The sequence below is a fragment of the Pongo abelii genome, chromosome 16 (assembly GCF_028885655.2).
Source record: "Pongo abelii isolate AG06213 chromosome 16, NHGRI_mPonAbe1-v2.0_pri, whole genome shotgun sequence".
In the NCBI taxonomy this organism is placed as follows: Eukaryota; Metazoa; Chordata; class Mammalia; order Primates; family Hominidae; genus Pongo; species Pongo abelii.
Genome location: NC_072001.2, coordinates 36,529,060 through 36,550,115, shown reverse-complemented (window position 1 = coordinate 36,550,115; position 21,056 = coordinate 36,529,060). Strand labels below are relative to the sequence as shown.

At 43.1% G+C, this 21,056-nt stretch overlaps 1 protein-coding gene across 7 annotated transcripts in view; it reads right to left on the bottom strand.

Annotated features, from left to right (window-relative positions):
- RYR3 (ryanodine receptor 3) overlaps positions 1-21,056 on the bottom strand; it is a 561,166-nt gene that overhangs the window by 83,633 nt on the left and 456,477 nt on the right. For all 7 annotated transcript variants that reach the window (XM_024232640.3, XM_054532557.2, XM_054532556.2 and 4 more), the window contains exons 61-65: positions 16,666-16,715; positions 16,201-16,261; positions 13,183-13,421; positions 11,724-11,805; positions 2,942-3,072 (exon numbers count right to left, since the gene is read on the bottom strand). In XM_024232640.3, the coding sequence (XP_024088408.2) occupies positions 2,942-3,072; positions 11,724-11,805; positions 13,183-13,421; positions 16,201-16,261; positions 16,666-16,715 (563 nt within the window). The remainder of the gene's footprint in view (positions 1-2,941; positions 3,073-11,723; positions 11,806-13,182; positions 13,422-16,200; positions 16,262-16,665; positions 16,716-21,056) is intronic.

Sequence of the window (21,056 nt, the reverse complement as noted above, 5' to 3'; positions counted from 1 at the left end):
AGATCAATAATTCTCAAAGTGCGGTCCTCCTACCAGCAGCACCAGCATCACCTGGAGATCGGCTGAAAATGCAAATTCCTGGGCCTCGCTCCAAACTGACTTACTGCATTAGAAACCCTAGGGGTGGGGCTCAACAGTCTTGAACAAGCCTCCTGGGTGATTCTGATGCGCGTTAGAATTCAAGAATCACCGGATTAGATTCTAAAGTCCTGTGTGCCTCACCTTAGCACCTCTTCTCTTTGCAAGACAGACAGATGGCTTACATTAGAATTGGAATAATCAACCAAAGAGAAAAGAGTTCCAATAGGGTACAGAAGAAAAGCAAACTGACTGGCAATAGGATGCTTTGGTCTGACATCTAGTGTTCTGATTAATAGATCACTGCCACCCATAACTAAGGATTTAACTAGTTTCGAATAACTGGCACATAACAGTATGAAACTTTTTCTAGGTATATCTTAATAATTTTTGGATGAGGAAGAAAATGCACTAGGATGTTACAGGGCATCAAAGATACTAATCTGAGTAATTCTGCTGGCAAAGCATCAAGTGTCAATTAATAGAGATGCCCCATTAACTGAAGATGTGATAAATCAGTTCATATTGTATTTCTAAACCACAGGCTCACATCATCTGTCACCTTATACATTCCTCCCCGCCCTTTATCCCTCAGGCCACCCACTTTGTAATGAATGAAGTCTACCTTCTTACAGCTCATTAAGCCATCAGTCATTCTCTGGCTCTAGATAAACTTTCAAAGAGCCATACACATGGTCAGCATTCTCTCTCTGCTGAATTCAATGATTAAAAAACAAGGGCTCAGGGGAGCTGGACATAGAGTCCCATAGTGTGTTACTAATGGATAAAGGACTGTGTCATCTCTAATTACAACCTTGTCTCTTTTCTTCCTTTGGAGTATGCAATGATGGGGAGTCATTTTTTATTTATGAATATGTCTTATCAAATCAATGCAAAGGTATATAGAATGAGAAGGAACACTTTTCAAAGAGCTCTTGGGAAGGAGCACAATGCAAGAGACTAATTCCCCTCCCTCCCAAAGTTAACCTAGGCTTTCCTCTATCTTTGTCACATCCTCATTTCGCCCTGCTACTGTGCCTTTATGAACTGAAGAGCAGAGGCGGTTTCTCTCTTTCCCCAGGTGAAGCTCTACGCAGTGCTGGTATAGAGACAGAGATATACTATTTCTCAAGTCACAGTTGAAGCAGAATAAACGTATACATATCCAGAATTGTCATGACTGGGCCCCATGTCCCTTTGGAGTCAGGAAGCAACACCTGGGCTGGCATTTGCCTGGAGATGTCACAGCCACTTCTCAACTTCACCAAAGTCTGCTCTGTTGCTCAGCTTCCACTTTGGTGGAAAGCTAGGACTCATTTGGAATCAGGAGTGGGAAGAAAAAAAGAGGTTGGAAATCCCTTTTTTTTTTTTTTTGCTAGTTTCAAAAGGAAGAAAGGGTGAGATGAGGCTGAAGCAGTTGAGGAAAGGTTAACTTACAGAGTTCATGTGGGACTTTAGAAAGTTGAGGCATCTTGGCAATGTTTCTCTTGACTACCTCTGAGAACACTAGTCTCCACTGTATTCTAGCTCAGTGAAAGATTTTTATTAGTGGCCTTAGCTGAATTGTCCTGGTGATCATTTCTGGGGGGGCAATGTGTTCCTCTAACCTGAAGTAACAAGAAGCAAGTGGGAATAAAGCTTCCATGGCTTAGCACTTCGCATTTTTAGATGAAAAAAACAGCAGTGGCAAAGAAAAGTGTGGCATGAGCCCTTTCTTGCTCAGAATGCTTCTTCCTTAAATCTCATGGCAGTTTGAGAAAGGGGGCTTGAACTAAATGGAATTGCTACCACGTCCAGACATCTACTGGTAGTGTATAGCAATATTTTAAGAAAACATTGGTTCTGAATAGAAAAAGTTCTGGTTGAAAATAATTTACTGTGGCTTGTTTTCCCTTAATATTGATTAGCCTACAGTTTGGTAATTTTTGCTTCAGAATAGATGGAATCATCGCAGTTCTTTCTAGATGGAGTCCAAGCTTGATTCAAGGCTCCTACTTGAAGCTCCTCTATTCTATTCCCTTGTCCTTAGGCAGGATCACAATTAACCCAGATACAAGGACCCTCCAGAAGCAGATTTACAATCTGCCTTGGATTTTAGTTCCAGGATCATTCTACAAGAGAAGGTGAAAAACGTTTCCTGTAGAGGGCCAGATTTTATTTATTTTAGGCCTCGCGGGCCAAACTTTCCTGCCTCTACTCAACTTTGCCATTGTCGTGCTAAAGCAGCCACAGGTCAAATGTACATAAGTAGGTGTGTTTGTGTTCAAATAAAACTTTATTTACAAAAATAGGCAGGGGGCCAAATTTGCCGTGGTCATAGTTTGCCACCCTGTTGTGGAACCTAGCGTGTCAATACTTTTGCTAAGAAATACTCTTTCTTGTATACTTTCTCTTCCTTTTGGTGCTTTTCTATGTCTTATCTTCCACGAAGATGAAAATGTGTCGTCAGCATCTTTAGAAGCACAGCCTCTCCATGGACATGAAGAGTTTAATTAGGTTATGAGTGTGGATGTGCACCTTCTGATACCACTCTGGAGACGGACTGCAAAAAAGGAGTCACATCCCCAGGTGCAGAAGGGGAATTGAAACCCAGAGCAGACAAGAGACCCTGAGGTCTTAGGATGGAAAGGATTTCAAAATCAGCAACACTGACTCCTCACTTTACAGGAGAGGAAATCAAAGCCTTGCCCATGTGTATTTCTCCAGTAAGATGGAGACCTGCAACCTATTCCCTAACCTCACCTCCTGGCTCCTCTCAGGCCAAGAAAGCCACAGTGCTGCAGGGCTGCTGCTCCCTGCCTGTGTGGCTCCTCTCCTCTCAGCACATGAAATGGGTTGATGACCTTTGAGGGGAGATACTTACTAGACCTCTCCCTGGGGGTTTTGGTGTTGAAGACCGAGAGTGGATTGTAGCGATTAAGGGTGGGCTCCAGGAATGCCACTGGTATGGCAGCTGCCAGCGAAGCCAGACATTCTCCAAGGGCAGGGCGTTGCCTGGAAACAAAGAAGTCCATTGAGAAGTGTTGCCCCCTACATGCTGGTCCCATGCATTGGCGGACCAGGCCTTCCCCATAGATTAATCCATGGACATCCCCAGGCACTAGGCTCAGCAAGGTTGCATGCACTTCTTCCCTTCCTCTTTCTCTGGACACTGACCAATGCTCTCACTACTTAGATCCTAGTTTTTTTTTTTTTTTTTTTTTTTGGGACGGAGTCTCGCTCTGTCGCCCAGGCCGGAGTGCAGTGGTGCGACCTCAGCTCACTGCAAACTCCGCCTCCCGGGTTCATGCCATTCTCCTGCCTCAGCCTCCTGAGTAGCTGGGACTACAGGCGCCCGCCACCACGCCCGGTTAATTTCTTTTTGTATTTTTTTTTTTTAGTAGAGACGGGGTTTCACCATGTTGGCCAGGATGGTCTCGATCTCCTGACCTCGTGATCCATCCACCTCGGCCTCCCAAAGTGCTGGGGTTACAGGCGTGAGCCACCGTGTCTGACCAGATCCTAGTTCTTAACTGGTTAAGAAGATATGACACACTGTGTGGCTTTGTCCCTCTCTCCCAGCATGTGTGAGCGCAAGTTCTGCTGGTATCCAAATTGAGATGGATCCTCCCTGTTTTCAAAAATGCTTTGAAATCTGTGTAATTTCTCTGTGTCTATTCTCTGCTATGGATGGAGCCTGTGTCCACTACTAGTGGGAACAGTAGGTACGACACCAAAGGACCAATGAGAGACAAAAATAAAAGACCTGCCCTTACAACAGAAACAATAGGTCCTAAAACCTACTGCTTGATTTACAGGAGAGACCTCAAATAACGGTTACTCTTTTCCCTCTTTTGTACAAATAGTTGACTGTCCACCATATCTTAAGGTCTGGTTCTGAAGTCTTCCTGTGAAGCAAGCAAGCAAACAAAAACAAAAGGCTTGGGATTCCTCGTTCAGAGTCCAAGTTCTCCAATTGAGAGTACTTACGCTTGCCTGGAGGGTAACCAAGTCTGTAAGTACAGGGGATGGGAACTAGCCTGTGGCTAGTCAAAGCACAGCCAGAACTGAAATAACTTTTCTTCCTCCCAGATCTGGGCTTAACTTTGGGTTTGTATCTTGTCTACTGCTAGTGAGATAACACAGTGATAGAGCTGGCTAGGAGGGCCCTGTGCAGGGACTGACAACTGTTGCTATTTTTTTTTTTTTTTTTATACTTTAAGTTCTAGGGTACATGTGCACAATGGGCAGGTTTGTTACGTATGTATACATGTGCCATGTTGGTGTGCTGCACCCATTAACTCGTCATTCATGTTAGGTATATCTACTAATGCTATCCCTCCCCCATCCCCCCACCCCACAACAGGCCCCGGGGTGTGATGTTCCCCTTCCTGTGTCCAAGTGTTCTCATTGTTCAATTCCCACCTATGAGTGAGAACATGCGGTGTTTGGTTTTTTGCCCTTGCGATAGTTTGCTGAGAATGATGGTTTCCAGCTTCATCCATGTCCCTACGAAGGGCATGAACTCATCAACTGTTGCTTTCTAATGAATGAGAGACCAGAGCCATCTCTTTCCCACCCATCAACATCTTCTGTCAGCTACTCGCCCATGACTTGCGAGTTTCATGTGATATCAGCTCCCAAATACGAGGGACTTTTTTCAAACCAACCAAAAATGTCCTTTGTTAGATCATGATACAAAGATAATAGGTGAAAACGCAGACAACAGGTCTATAATTACAACTCAGGTGGGGCCGGGCACAGTGGCTCATGCCTGTAATCCCAGCACTTTGGGAGGCCGAGGCGGACAGATCATGAGGTCAGGAGATCGAGACCATCCTGGCTAACACGGTGAAACCCCATCTCTACTAAAAAAATACAAAAAATTAGCCAGGCATGGTGGCGGGTGCCTGTAGTCCCAGCAACTCAGGAGGCTGAGGCAGGAGAATGGCGTGAACCTGGGAGAAGGAGCTTGCAGTGAGCTGAGATCACGCCACTGTACTCCAGTCTGGGCAAAACAGCCAGGCTCCGTCTCAAAAAAAAAAAAAAAAAAAAAAAAAGAAAAAGACTCAGGTGGGGCTTACTATATGCAAGCCCTCACTCTGCCTTCTTCTGTGGCTGATCAACTCAAATCAAGCACTGATGCTCTTGCATATGAGCTCATGAGCAGAATCCCTGGGAACTGAGGGTGCTGGGCTGCACCTTGGGGAATGTTACAGGATCACCACACGACAATGGCCAGCTTGAGAAAGGGCACTTAGAGCCAAGAGCCAACACTTGCCTCATTACTATGATTCTGTGGAAGCAGAAGGGCATCCAACTCTTGTGGGTTTCCTTCAGCTCCCCACTGAGACCTGTGCCCAAGACTTTGTGTTAATTGCCTCTCACTGTGACAACAGCCAATAATTCCAGCAGCACCAAGAAGCTAGAATGCCAAAAGCATAGATTGTCTTAAAGTGGATAACAAGTATTTATTATGGGGAGGTTAGGGGAGCTTTTTTTTTTTTTTTTTTTTTTTTTTTTTAAACTGAGAAGTAAACCAGATAGTCTTAACCTTAACTTTTGTCCTCCAGATTCTTTCTCATTAAATGCAGGGCAAATATAGAACTTATGTTCTATATTGAACTCTAAATCAACAATGTGATCAAATAACATATCTGTATGGACTAATCATAAGGATTAGAGTCAACCTGCAGCTTTGTTCTAACAGAGAAATAGACACACTTGAGTTGGATTAAAAATATGATCTTGGCTGGGTGCAGTGGCTCACGCCTGTAATTCCAGCAATTTGGGAAGCCAAGGCGGGTGGATCACGAGGTCAGGAGTTCGAGAACAGCCTGGCCAACATGGTAAAACCCTGTCTCTACTAAAAATACAAAAATTAGCTAGGCATGGTGGTGGGTGTCCTGTAATCCCAGCTACTTAGGAGGCTGTGGCAGGAGAATCATTTGAACCTGGGAGGTGGAGGTTGCAGTGAGCTGAGATCATACCATTGCACTCCAGCCTGGGTGACACGGCAAAAAAAAAAAAAAAAAAAAGAAAGAAAAGAAAAATTGTGATCTTAACTGGTCTTGAAAAAAAATGACTGCACAAGACTATGAAAGAATCTGCAGACAGCAAATCTAGGGTATACAGAAGTGCTCTCCTTGAGATATAAGATAAATCTGCTGAACTAGAGAAGGAGGAGGGAAGGGTGGGTGAGTTGGCAGAAAGCTGTGTATTCCTTCGAAAACCCACCCAGTCTTCATTCAAGTTACCAAACATATTTTAAAAAGTGATCTTTTAAATTACTATAAGATGAAGTTAATACATGTGGTTTTATGTTTTATCTTCTTCTTAGGCTTGGCTGATAGCCTACTTGGCCATGAAGCATTTGAGCCGATAACTTTAAAATCAGCCCCCAGTCAGCAACACTGGATTGAAAGGTCCTCAGTCAGGCAGTCTCGTCTTAGCTGATGGCTCAGTCTTGTCCTCTGGATGAAGGTTTGACTGCTAAAACCTCCCCACCCAGGACTGCTCCAGAGGCAGAGTGGAGGCCCTTGGACAAACCAATCCTATTGTGCCCTGTGTATCAATGCTGCCCAGAGACGGAGACTGCTGAGACGCAGGTGCTCTTGGCGGAGCTTTCACAATGCAGCTTCACTTCTGAGCAGGCCCCAGGCCAGGCCTATTCCCCTGCCTTTCCTTCTCAGCACCTGCCCTTCCCCGATTATTTCTCTTCTTTACTAAGCTCCAGGTGGTGGCCAGGCATGGGAAGAGGGGCATCATTTTAACTTCAGACCTGAGTTGCCAATTCCCTCGGTGACAACTGAGGTTAGTGAGTGCTTCTACACATCAAATACAGGCATTCACAAGAGGCAATTTTTTTCAGCTAAGAGTTTTAACATCTTTACCATAGTGGCCAATGAGGAGAAATATGGTGCTTTCTCTCTTCAGTCTTGCTTTGTGAATTAGAGGAAGAAATAAGGAGATAAATTGTGAAAGGACAAGAAAGGCCACAGGGAGAGCATTGGGAAAGAAAACCTGGATGAAAATCAGGAATAACAAGGGGTAAGATTTCAAATCTGATAGCTTTATTTATTTATTTATTTATTTATTTATTTTGAGACAGAGTCTTGCTCTGTCGCCCAGGCTGGAGTACAGTGGTGCGATCTCAGCTCACTGCAAGCTCTGTCTCCTAGGTTCAAGTGACTGTCCTGCCTTAGCCTCCCGAGTAGCTGGGACTACAGGCACGCACCACCACACCCGACTAATTTTTCTATTTTTGGTAGAGACGAAGTGTCATCATGTTGGCCAGGCTGGCCTCGAACTCCTGACCTCAGGTGATCCGCCCGCCTCTTGCCTCCCAAAGTGCTGGGATTACAGGCGTGAGCCACCGCGTCCTGCCTGACAGCAAATTTTACACAGAGATGAACCTAGGAGACAAGGGGTCCTGAGGTGGCTTGGGACTGGATAGATCCATTATTCTTCTCTCTTTTTTTTTTTGCCTCTTTCTTTGACCAAAATTAAAACCATGATCTCCTGAAAGTAGATTTCTAGAAGGTTAGTCAGACACGAAGGCAGTCCTTGGGGTAAAAGGCTGTTGCTAAGTCTCAGTTCTCTGGTGCTGTGTTGACTCAGGGGACTGGCCCTGCCCTCTCATATTAATTAGTGACAAAGTTGACCACTCCACAAGCTCCACAACATTTTCTAGTCTGGGGCGCACATTGGTGCTAATTAGCTTCTTGCCAAGAAATGAACAACAGCTCTCTTGGCCTAGCTGTTAAAAAGTTAAACACAGGGGGAAAAAAAAGTAAAACTGAGAAGTCTGTAAAAGTAAAACTGAGAAGTCTGTAAAAGTAAAACCCAGAAGTCTGCCAATTAATGCTCCTGGCTGTGAAATATCAGTGTGAATGACTTTGGCCCCAGAGCCCAAGGAGGGATTGAGCTAGGCAAAGACTTGCTGTTATTAATATAAGGCTCACTGGTCATTAGTGCTCCCCAGCAGGGAGTGTTGGTATGGGCCAAGCTTCTCGCAGACAAAAGCCTACAGAAACAGCTCCATAATAACCAGAGGATATATTGGAAGGGTTTATCATTGCATATGGAAACTCTCTTTATTTAGAGACAAGTTCTTGTTTCGTAGCCTAGGCTGGAGTGAAGTGGTGCTATCACAGCTTACTGCAGCCTTGAAAGCCTGGGCTCACACAATCCTCCCACCTCAGCCTCTTGAATAGTTAGGACTACGGCATGTGCCACCATGACTGGCTGATTTAAAAAATTTTTGTAGTCACTGGGTCTTGCCAGGTTGCCCAGGCTCGTCTGGTCTCGGTTCTCACTGCCTCATACAGTATTTTTCACACAATACATACTTGGTCAATGGTGACAGACTGGACAGTGTTCAGTTTGTATTTCAGTTTTTGTTACATCCTAATTTGACAAGTAGCACTTTCCTTTTCAATCTCTCAGTTTTATTTCCACATATCTGAATCTTGCCTCTCAAAATCGATTATTAGGGATACAGGAAAAGACAAAGTCATCAAAGTAATAATAATAATATCTTGCACGTAAATGGTGCTTTGCAATTTTGAAAGTTCCTTCATTCATATTCCAGAGGGTACTAAAGAGAGGAAATAACATGTAACAGAGAAGCAGAAAGCACAGTGGGGACAGGGCAGGACACGGGTCTAGACAGCAGTGCTGGTGACCTCAGAGGTTTAGGGAACATTGTGCAATGTCTGATCAGAAACAATTGGTCAAAGGGAGCCAGGCAGGATGAAAGAAACAAAATAGCTTTAAAGCATGAAGTAGAAAACTCAGTCTTCATTTGAAACAAAACTGAGACCCAGTGTTTAATGTTATCAAGTTTCAAGCTTTGCCTTCTTGAATAACCCCCATCAAATGCTCTTTAAGTTCATCAAAGTATCTCCAAGTTAAATAATTAGGTATTCTGCATGATTAAATGCACAAACCATTACCCTTCTCTGAAATTTTGTGTCTGCAAACTCCACTTGTCAATGACATTCTCAGTGTTGTTGTCTCAATTAGAAAATATTCCAAAAGAAATGTCTGTACTCTGTTTCAATGACTTTGCCCCTCACAGTCAACCCTATCACCAAGGAGTCTTGAACCATTTCTATCTACAAAGCATACTCCAGGTGTAGCTGGAAAGCAAGTATGTAGTGATCCCTTACATACGTTCATCAGTCAAAGAGATGTCAGCAAACGGTGGCAGAGAAATGGTGGGTTCATTGTACTTTCCTCTGTGAAACCCACAAGAAATGAAAAGAAACTGGGAAGACATCTTGATCTATGCTAAAATTGGAAAATGTACAATAACTCTGAACCCATAAAATACGAAAACCAAATCAAGTAAGGACACCGAAATGGAAACATACTTTCCAGACCTAGAAGAGGACTTTGGCCTCTGGAAGTGAATATAGGGGTTTTAAGGGGGCCAAAAGATAAGGTTTTGCCTGAAACAATGAGGATGAAGGGTGTGAGCAGGCCACGGGAGACCTGGTAGGCAGCATGCGTGTGGGGCCACATTCCATATTACAGAGTAGCAGATGGGAACAGAGTAGGGAGAAGTATACATGCCATCTGCCATTCTCATGACCTGGACTCCTAGCCTAGAGAAACTCTGGAGGTCAGGCGAAGCGAAAGTTAGAAGTAGCCCGTTTTGTGGCCGCGGTTCTCTAAGTAGGGAATACAGTTACATTAAATCACTAAACACAAGTCCTGCGACTCTAGGACGCACTGAGTTTCACCAATCTCTCACCGGGGCCAGCTGCTTACTTTAGTTGGGGGAGAACATCAGAGGCTGAGTGTTGGTACATTGCTAGGGCTAAACACACGGCTGATTTAGGGAGAAAGAGTTAGTTCTGAGCCAGCTTCTCAGATGTGAAGCTGCCTGCTGTTTCTTCCTGTTCATTCTCCTCCATTTTAAAACACGCAAGCACATACATCCTCTCCATTCTCGAGAACTAGCAATGTACCTAATAACCAACACACAGATGAGAAACATAGTTCAGCGGAAAAAATATTTAGGAAAAAAAATACAGAAAAAAGCAATAGGGACAGCCTTAAGCTAGGGGCTTCTCCAAGCCTTGACTTCTACCAACACGGAGTACGAAGCACAGGCACAATTTTCACGGTGCTGCAGATACGCAATCAACCTGGAATGAATCCATGCATAAAGAATAGAAAGTCACATGAAGAGCAGTCTTCTTCTGATCTGACATTTCAGAGTTGACTTTTCTTTGACTTTTTTTTTTTCAAGAGAAGAATGCATAAGCTTTACAAAAAATTGTAGCAAGAAACATACAGACATATGGGTGAATGTATACTTACATACATATAATGAGAGAATGAGAAAGATACTGAGGATGTATTTACAAATGCTCAGTGGGAGAAATAAACTAAAAACATCTGCCTCAAGTGAAATTTGGCATTAACAGAAAAATTTTTTGTTGATTTATCTGATTTGGTATAAAATATGGATAAAACTTTGTCTGCCCAGTTCCTATCCTAAATTACAAATGATTTATCTATATTTTATGTAAAACAGTAAGGAAAGCCTGACAACTGTTAAAGACTTAAAATTATAATAAAAACAAATGTAGCCATTAGTTCCTCAATTTCTTGTATTCTGGAAGCTATTTAGAAGCCGTGATTATGAAGAAACAGACATTTCTACAACATTTTTTGGTTTCTAGTACACGACTTCAAGTCAGTAGTTCCTTAGTTCTTGAAGGAGCTGAAGTCTTTTATTTCATTTTTGGCTTTATTGAGAAATTGCAATTTGAATAAATATAAGTTTTGACATAAGACAAGGGTTCACTGCTAATTTGTTTGATAAAAGCATCATACATAGAGGCAGCACATGGAAAGCAGATACCGAAGGATTTTAGATTAAGTAATTGTAAGCACAGACCGAATTTTTTTCAGTTTGCTTGTTTGAAAAGGCAAGAAAGAAAACAAAAGTCTTCCAAGGATAAGAGTAAGATCTAGAGTTTTGTTAATACTGTTTATCCTTCCAATCTTCCCCATGGATTAAACAGAACAACAGAACACAAGGCATTTGATGCTGAAAAGCAAGGGTCACCGAGGGCCTCTGCTGCGACAGGCAGATTAGAGAGGCAAAACTGGAACCCACACACTTCTGCAGTCAGCTTGCTCAGACTCAAGAGTATTGACTAGCATTGCTAATACCAAAGTGTGCACTTGTTGAAAAGTATAGCAAATCTGACAGCCAAGACTGGTAAAGGTCCAGGGTTGTAGCACACAGAAACTCATTAAACAATGAAACAACGGCCTCATGTCCCTTGAGCTTCTCAGCAAACTTTAACCTCAGAAACTCTGGAAGCTATTTAGAAGCTGTGATGCTGAAGAAACAGACATATCTCCAACACATTTTGGTTATGAGCACATGATTTAGCCTGGTTATATTGCTTCTCCAGCCACATACATTCACCAGCTATCTCCACAGAAGTCATAAATCTCAGTAGCCTCATCATTACACTTCTTTATATTGCCATAAGCATGTCATAAACAAAGTTCAAAACCACCACTCCATATCAGTGAGCATTTTGGTTTTGCTGGATTGAAATGATATTATTGCTTAAAACACTGTAAGTAACATTTTGCCACGCCTGAAAGTGTTAGCCTCTTCGTTCACTAATTACCTTTCAACATAAATGTTCTTTCCCGTCCCAAGGGAGTAGAGGCTGCACAGTATGTGGTAGCATGAAATCTGCACATCACCCACTGAAACAAAGAAGAAATGTCATGGATTTGCATCAATCCTGAACACAGAAAGGATCCATGAAGAGGAAAAAAAAAATGCATGAGCACCAGTCAAGAGTAAAAGATCTCTCTCTCTCTCTCTCAACAAACATATCCCTTTTCTACCCAGATGCCAGTTTGCTAATTGCTGGACTGGGGAAAAAAAAAAGATAGGAAAAATCCTCCACTAGCAATCCTAGTTCCTTTGTGGGGCTTATCATGAAGATTACATTGCTTCACAGGGAAAGGAATCATATGACCAATGGCTCCTTCCATAATGCGATTTGGTTTGTTTCCAATAGAGAGAGACATTTTAGCCAAATTTTATCCAGTGCAATATTTCCTTCCTTTGGAAGGAAGAATGCAGAAAATCTGAAGCTTGAATGAGCGTTTTGCTCATTTCCCAGGAAGATATGTCCAACTGCTAGATTTCTCTTAGAGACAGAGCAAAATCCCTCACGTCTGCCTATCCCAGGTTCTCTGCTGGGTGTTCTGCAAAAGGCAATTCAATAGTATGATTTTATCATGTTTCCTAGGGGAAGGGCATGTTTTGCTTGTGAATCTGCAGGCTACACATCCCTAGCCATGCCTGGAGCTCATACCAAGGCCGGGACTACTTTCAGAACTAATTTAATGTTTTATTTTCCGACCAAGGAATTGCACTGTTTCTATGACACAAAATAATGAGTTTGGATGTTCTCCCAGCCCCCACACAACAGAAATCACTGATTTTCAGTTGTTCAAGGATATAAAAGACATAGTCTTAGCTATCAACAACAGGTCAAATTAAATCATGTCCCAATATTTAAAGTGTAAAACTGAAGTTTGGTGGCAGACTATCTGCACAGGGGGCTGGAGGAGGCGGTGGCACTAAACATGGTGTTAATGCAAACTAAAATAAAACCAACCAACTTTGGTCTTCTGAAAGCTCAGATAATGAAATGTTGGCATTTTTCCTTTGCTCCTGGTATCCAATGAATAAATTAAGTCTTCTTAATAAGAAAAATGATGTCTCAAAAACCCAGGAGCAAATCTATATCTCCCACTGTATTACTCAGATAACCTTTCAAATTAAGCGAGAGTACAATAGCTGAGAGCTAGACCAGCAGATGGGAAATTCTGGTCCAGAACAAAAGTGGAAAAAGATAAATATTAAATATTCAAATTAGAGAATTTCTTTCCATTCCAAGAGTATATTACTTCTTCTTCTTCTTCTTTTTTTTTTAATCTAAGAAGGAAAAGGCATGGAATAATTCTCTCTCTGCTCTGCCCTCAAGGTCAACATAAGTGAATGGGCCCTGCACCTGCTATCTGGGGCCATGTGCACATAAATCCATGACAAATACCAGTAGAACTCACAGAGTAGATCCATGCCAAACTGATGCTGAGTGACGTGCTCAAAGATGGACGTCAGGATGGGGAGCAGAGCCACCGTAGTGTAGTTAATATTCTGAGAAACGCCTTTAATCTGCGTTCGGGAATGGGTGAACTTCCCAAGTTTCAGGTTTTCTGAAGTCTTCTCCAAATCTTCTGCAGCATTTTCAAAGAATGCTCGTAACCCAGCCTTCACCAGCTCTGAGCCTGACTTCATGACAGTCCTGCAAGCAAACAATGTTCAAATCTAGAAGCATAATCTGAACTTTTGGCCAATCTGCTTCTTGAAACTGGCAGTGTCGTCTGGGCAGACATTTGCCACGCCTGTCACTCAATGACACTGTGTCAGGAGAAAGGGAGAGAGCAGTTAACATCCAGGAAGAAACCTGAATCACACAATCCCAGAGGGGCTAGCCACTGGACAGTCTGAGGAAAATATTGCTCACCTCTTCAGGAAATGCAGAGAACAATTTAGAATGAAGCCAATATTGGTCACCTGCTATTATCTACAGTAAGTTGCGACTGGCTAAAGTCTTCTGTAAATATCTAGTTAAAAGAACAGGGAAATGAGTTTTAAGAAAAGTTCTGGGATAAACAACTTTTTTTTTTTTTTTTTTTTTTTTTGAGACAGAGTCTCACCCTGTCACCAGGCTGGAGTGCAATGGTGTGATCTCAGCTCACTGCAACCTCCGCCTCCCAGGTTCCAGCAATTCTCCTGCCTCAGTCTCCCAAGTAGCTTGGATTACAGGCGCCCGCCACCACGCCCGGCTAATTTTTGTATTTTTAGTAGAGACGGGGTTTCACCATGTTGGCCAGGATGGTCTCCAACTCTTGACCTGATGATCTGCCCACTTTGGCCTCCCAAAGTGCTGGGATTATAGGCGCGAGCCACCGTGCTCAGCCTAGATAAACAACTTTTATAAAGGCTAGCTAGAAACATAAAGTCTTCTGATGTAAGACCTCTTAGAGAAAAAGAGCAAGGAAATAAGTCAACAGAAGCTTAGATTTCTGCCAGTTTGCAGGAAATGTCCTAGGTTGGATGAGGAAAGAGAAAAGAGACACCTAGCCCTTTTAAAGTAGACAGCTTAATCAGACCTCTGGAAAACACAAAACAAAACATTGAAATGTGATCTACAGGGATGAAGATCAGCTATGGACATTTGAAGCCTTCCCTCAAAACTACAGTATTTCATACAACTTAGAATTGGAACAAAGCTTACAAGTCATCTATAAGTTTTGTATTTCTATATCTTATTCAGAAGATTATGAAAGACTTGGTTCAAGGACAGATGCTTTTTATCTACATCATTTTCCTGATAATCATTCAACTCATCAAGACAATACAAACAAAGAAATAAAGTCAGTAAGGCTTGTTCTTATCCTATAAGTATTCATGAGCTATCTTCCTTTTTTTTTTTTTTTTTTTTTTTGAGATGAGGTCTCACTCCGTTGCATAGGCTGGAGTGCAGTGACCTCTCATGAGAGCCTCCCATGCTCAGCAATCCTCTCACTTCAGCCTCCCGAGTAGCTGGGATCACAGGCATGTGCCATCATGTCTGGATAATTTTTAAAATTTTTTGTAGAGATGGGGGTCTATGTTGCCCAGACTGCTCTTGAACTCCTGGCCTCAAGAGATCCACCCACCTCTGCCTCCCAAAGTGCTGGGATTACAGGTGTGAGCCACTGCATCTGGCCCTTCCTAACTTTCTAGTCCCAGGTTTTGTTAGGAATAATTACTAAACACACCAACCTGCAACTGACCTTCATTTAAAACAAAACAAAACAAACAAACAAAAAACTAGACTCTCTCATGACTTTTCCCAAGTTTCTTGCAGTAAAGATTTCTCATCCCTTAAATAGTCCTTACTCTCCTCCTTTTTTATAGCCATTCTCAGTTCATTGTGGATTTTCATCTTTGGGACGCTCTTTTAGTGTCCCACTCTTTTAGGTTGGTAACCTCTTTTGCATTGGGTCTTAGGAGGTGTGTCCTCCTCCCAATTTTGATAAAGACGTTTCTTTCTTTCTTTTTTTTTTAAAGATGAGGTCTCTCTACATTATTCAGGCTGGTCTTGAACTCTTAGGCTCAAGCAATCCTCCCACTTCAGCCTCCTGAGTAGCTTCGACTATAGGCAGAAATCATGGTGCCCGGCTCTGACAAGGACCCTTCTTAATGGGCATGTTAAAGAAAGGTCCCTGTCAGTTCTTTCCACTGATTTTCTCTTATTTTTATTTTTTTTAAGACAGGGTCTGGCTCTGTCATCCAGGCTGGAGTGTAGTGGCGTGATCTCAGCTCACTGCAACCTCCACCTTCTGGGCTCAAGCCATCCTCCCACCTCAGCCACCTGAGTTGGGACTACAGGCATGCACCACCATGCCTGGCTAATTTTTGTATTTTCTGTAGATAAGATGTTTCACCATGTTGCCCAGGCTGGTCTTGAACTGTTGAGCTCAAGTGATCTGCCTGCCTCAGCCTCCCAAAGTGCTGGGATTATAGGCGTGAGCCACCGTGCCCGGCCTGCATCTCTCTTTTCAGTCTCATCACTTGTGTTATTACCAGAACTTATGTATTATTTTTTAAGACTTCTTCCCAAATCCCTAGGCCATGGGATCAACGTCTTTGTCTCTGATTCTTTTGAAGCCATTTCCTTCCTTGACCATTTTGAATTCAGAGCGCTGTGGTTCATCTTTCCCATAACATTTGTAGATTCACCACCCACCAGTGGGGTTTGCCACATTATATATTTTATTTTCTGAAAGACGAACTTCTTAGGAAGGAAAGACAAGAATTGATCAGGGCTTTGCATTCCGTCTATGCCATGGCAGTGGCTCTTGTTATGTGAACTGAGAAAAAGAGAGTGCTAACTTCTAGGGTCTTTGCCCTGTCTCCTCACTCTTCTCAAACCCTGGCAGCAGCGATCTGTCTTCTCTTCAGTATAATTAGTGAGATGAGAGGGTCAGAGAGGAAGTCATGAGAAACTATTGGGAAAAACTGGGCAGACTTACCTTGTGTCAAGCGTCTGAGCTAAGATGTGAAGACAGCTCACCATTGTAGTAGAATCACTACCTAGAATAAAAAATATCATCTGTGATTCCCTCAAACCACTCAGCCTGTCTTTCAAATGCAATCTTCTCCATATGCACAAGCCACAGCCCAGCATAATGAACTACCAACACATAAAGTGCTGGGCCTGTGTTCAGAGACAATGCATTAATTTCTAGCCTGACACAGCCTTTGCTTTATGATGGATGTCAGAGGCAGAGCTTAAAATTTTCATTGGTGTGGAAAATCTGAGCAGTTAAAAGGGTAAAGGGGTCATTTATCATGCTTCAGATCAATTTTCTATGGCAAATTTAGGTGACACCTTAGTCCCAAGGCCCGGGTTGTCTGAGGAAGACACAAATAAAGACAAAGTGCAAGTTCAGGATAATTACAGGGAGGAGTGGTGCCTTGAGCAACACTTCACTTACCAAAGAGGGAAATTCTGTGTCTAACAAGAGCGGCAAGTTTGCAGAACAGGCTGAAGCAGAAAAGAAAGCAATTCAGAAAGTCACAGAGATTAAAGGACTCATGCTTTGTATCCCCCACCCCAATGTCCTTTACACTGTGAAACAGAGAGCACAGAGTGGCATTCTAGGAAGATGCACTATGTTCCTAGCAAAGAATCCTCTGGTCCACACTCAGGAACATGCGTGGTTCACACTGCCTTGGAGAATCATGAAAGGTACCTTGCAGGCAGCTCCATCTTTATTAAACACAATCCCTCCGAAACAGTTATAGTATTTTGCAGTGACTCAGTGCAAAGTATCCTTTGCTATAGAGTACCATGTATTGAAACGTTCATTTGTGTGACATTCAGGGATAAATGAGGACTCCGGAAAAAAGTATGATTTTCCCCTTGTTGCAATGGATTGCAAACCATTTTGTAGCTTGAGGGTATGAAGCTTTAGTTGGGAGGGTGGCAAGAAGTTGGGACTGGAAAAGTGTTAATGGTTCAGGTACAAGGTGAGATTGTGTTAAACGAAAACATTTTAAGAATTGTGTATTCTCTGTCATCTCCAGTTAGTCTCCAGGCCTGACCAGGTCACCGTTCTAACTGGGTCCTTGGAAACTAGGAAAGGCCATGTTGTATATTTTTGTGTTTTTTGACTCTCTTTTATGCTTTCACCCATATTTTCCACTGTGGAACCACTGAAGGTTCAGCTGTGCCTCATTGTTTGACTTTCCACAGTGCCTAACGAGGGCCTTGTGATGTTAGAAAGGAGTCCATCGCTGTTTCTGAACATGCTGCTAATGGACCTCATCTAGGGGCACTGTGGCCATCATTTGACCTGTGCTGCTGAAGCTCTTGGGAAGAGATTGCTCAGAACTGACATTACTGACACTGGCATGGCTAGACAAGAACTTTGCAGTTGCTTCAGAAAGCAGTGGAATAGAAAGAGGGAAAAAAGAGAGAAAAAAGCCACCTGTATAGACCATGGGGTCCCCTGGTGACACATGCCCAGTTTCTGATTGATAACTCATCATGGAGCTCCTTACCCCATTCGGGGCAGAAGTCTTCCACAGGACAATTCAAATGTGGAAGGAATACATCCTGAGTGTTGATGGGGATGAAAACCTGCTCACCTTTAAATGGTTTTCAATAAATGCCCTGAGTCTTTCTGGGCTGTCTACTGGAAAATCACAACAAAAGTTCCCATGGCTAGTTAATTGGTTTTGCAGTGGAAAAGAGTTGGAACCCCCTGGCCTATAGCTTAAGAGAACACACAATAAGTTACCAGAAATTTGGCAGCCATCTAGGGTGAAATTAAACATCGGCTGCTCTTTTTCTCTTCCCGTGGTGTTTTTTTCAGAGACGGGTATTTGATGCAAACTCATGGAGCTGGGGCAAGGGGCTAACCCTGTGGAATGTGGGCTCTGTAGCTCTGTGATTAGCTGGGATGTCTTGGGGAAGCCCCTTAACTGCTCTGTGTGCTTTCTCACTGTAGAGAGTCATCATAGGACTCGGGTTTCAGAGTTAGGGGCAGGTAAACTCAGGTATTTCTGGTGAAAATGCTTCAAGTTGGACACATGTTCTGTGTAAACACAAAACAATGTTTTTCTAACAAAGGCAGATATTTGGGTTGTTTGATCCTAATACTAACCACGGCTAATCTCATTGTCAGAAGTGCTTTCTCAGGCATGCCAAGGCCAGGATCTGAAATTTCCAAAGGCTACTGCTTGTTCCCTATGGAGCCTGGGATTTAACTGGAAGCACTGTCTTTAGCCCAGAGTTATGAGGGGCCTGAGTCCCCAAGTGCCTCTCCTCCACCTCAGAGTTTGAAGACAATAAATGAAAGGAATCTCAGGGAGAGTCTGAGACTCATGGGCAAAGGGCTGCAGATGCAGAAGAGGTGGCGCAAGGGCGAAGGCTACAAAGAAGAGGAATCTGGCAATGCAGACACATTCAGTGCAAACATGACTGCTTCTGTGGGAGGGCAGCAAGCACACTGATGGATTTGAAAGTTATTTGCAAGGCTGATCAGCTCTAGGTTGTATTCCAGCCGTGACAAATGGTGCCTGGTTGAACAAATGTTACATTTCCATGAATTAATAATCTAAGAAAAGTAGATAAAGAAAACAGACACATCTGCCCTCTGTTGGATTATCTGAATATCTCACTTTACTCACTGTTTCCCTAGCTTCTTATAAAACATTGCATCCTGCAAATGTTTAGGAGGTCGTCGGTCAGCACCTGATTTTAAGAGTATCTCGTTTTGATAGCATGGGGTGTCTCCTGTCTTAACTTAGAGTAAGTAATTATAGTGCAGAATAAATCATACTCGATGTGGATAGACAGGACTGTTTTTCTTTGTTTCTTTTCTTTTTTTTTTTTTGAGATGGAGACTCAATGTGTTGTCCAGGCTGGAGCACAGTGGCGCCATCTCGGCTCACTGCAACCTCCGCCTCCTGGGTTCAAGCAATTCTCCTGCCTCAGCCTCCAGAGTAGCTGGAACTACAGGCGCATGCCACCATGCCCAGCTAATTTTTTTGTATTTTTAGTAGACACGGGGTTTTGCCATGTTGGCCAGGCTGGTCTCAAACTCCTGACCTCAAGTGATCCACCCACCTCAGCCTCCCCAAATGCTGGGATTATAAGCGTGAGCTACCGCGCTGGCCAGGACTGCATTTTTATTTTTGTCCAAACTTAGAAGGGTCACTTTGGACAGTGGAATGAACCCAACTGAATTTCAACTTCTTCTTCTGGAAAATGGAGATCATACTACACAGGCAGTTCTCAGAATTTAAAACATGATGTTTCACAATGATTTTTACACAAATGGGCAATAACTCTTATATATAAAAAACTGTGCTCAATGTTTAGTTATGCTAAGTGTTTCATAAAAGTTAGCTAAATCTCAAAGTTGAATATCCTCTCCAAGATGGTGATATTTAGTGGCTGGGCCCTATAATGTACACTGTTCACTGGATGCTAGGGAAAGCGCTTTTAGACTATTTTCTTTTTTTTCTTCTTTTTTTTTTTTTTTGAGACGGAGTCTCACTCTATTGGCGAGGATGGAGTGCAGTGGTGCCATCTTGGCTCACTGCAACCTCTGCCTCCCGGGTTCGAGTGATTCTCTTGCCTCAGCCTCTTGAGTAGCTGGGACTACAGATGTGTGCCACCATGCCCAGCTAATTTTTGTATTTTCAGTAGAGACGGGGTTTTATCATGTTAGCCAGGCTGGTCTTGGACTCCTGACCTCAGATGATCTGCCTGCCTCGGCCTCCCAGAGTGCTGGGATTACAGGCGTGAGCCACCGTGCCTGGCCTCTTAACTGTTTTCATTAGGGTCTTAGCTTTTTGCTACTTAAAAGTCTAGTTCATTCCTGTATTTCTTTAATAAAATACAGAGAGAACCTGAGGCACAGTAGAATCCATCTTTTAGCCCAATCATGACGTATCCCGTCTTTTCTTATTTCTGTTAATGTATCTACATGTTAGCCTAGTGGAATGAGCAGGAAGGCTGGTGCTTTTGATGAAAAATTTTTTTCCTATTAGGAATTTAAATTGAATTATGTTGCTTTAGACTACAAATTTCAGCTCACTCACACCAGGACTTGTATGATCTGAGTCTTCTTTTTTTTTTTGAGACGAAGTCTCGCTCTGTTGCCCAGGGTGGAGTGCGGTGGCATGATCTTGGCTCGCTGCAAACTCCGCCTCCCAGGTTCAAGCGATTCTCCTGCCACAGCCTCCTGAGTAGCTGGGATTACAGGCACGTGGCACCACGCCCAGCTAATTTTTGTGTTTTTAGTAGAGACGGGGTTTCACCATGTTAGTCAGGCTGGTCTCGAACTCCTGACCTCATGATCCGCCTGCCTTGGCCTCCCAAAGTGCTGGGATTACAGGCATGAGCCACTGTGCCCAGTTGATCTGAGTCTTTTTAAAAGTTTTAATCTTATAGAGTTTGATAAGCATGGGATGGAAAGCAGTGTCTACCTGTTTATTCACAATGTTACGTGTTCACTTTTCCCAAGCTTCAGAATGATCTTTGTCTTCTTCTCAATGTTGTCTCGGGACAGATGCTGATTTCCCTTTTTTTAAATTATAGTTTAAGTTCTGGGATACATGTGCAGAACGTGCAGTTTTGTTACATAGGTATACACGCGCCATGGTAGTTTGCTGCACCCATCAACCCGTCATCTACATTAGGTATTTCTCCTAATGCTATCCCTCCCCTTGCTCCCCACCTCCCAACAGGCCCCGGTGTGTGATGTTCCCCTCCCTGTGTCCATGTGTTCTCATTGTTCAACTCCCACTTATGAGTGAGAACATGTGGTACTTGGTTTTCTATTCCTGTGTTAGTTTGCTGAGAATGAGCGTT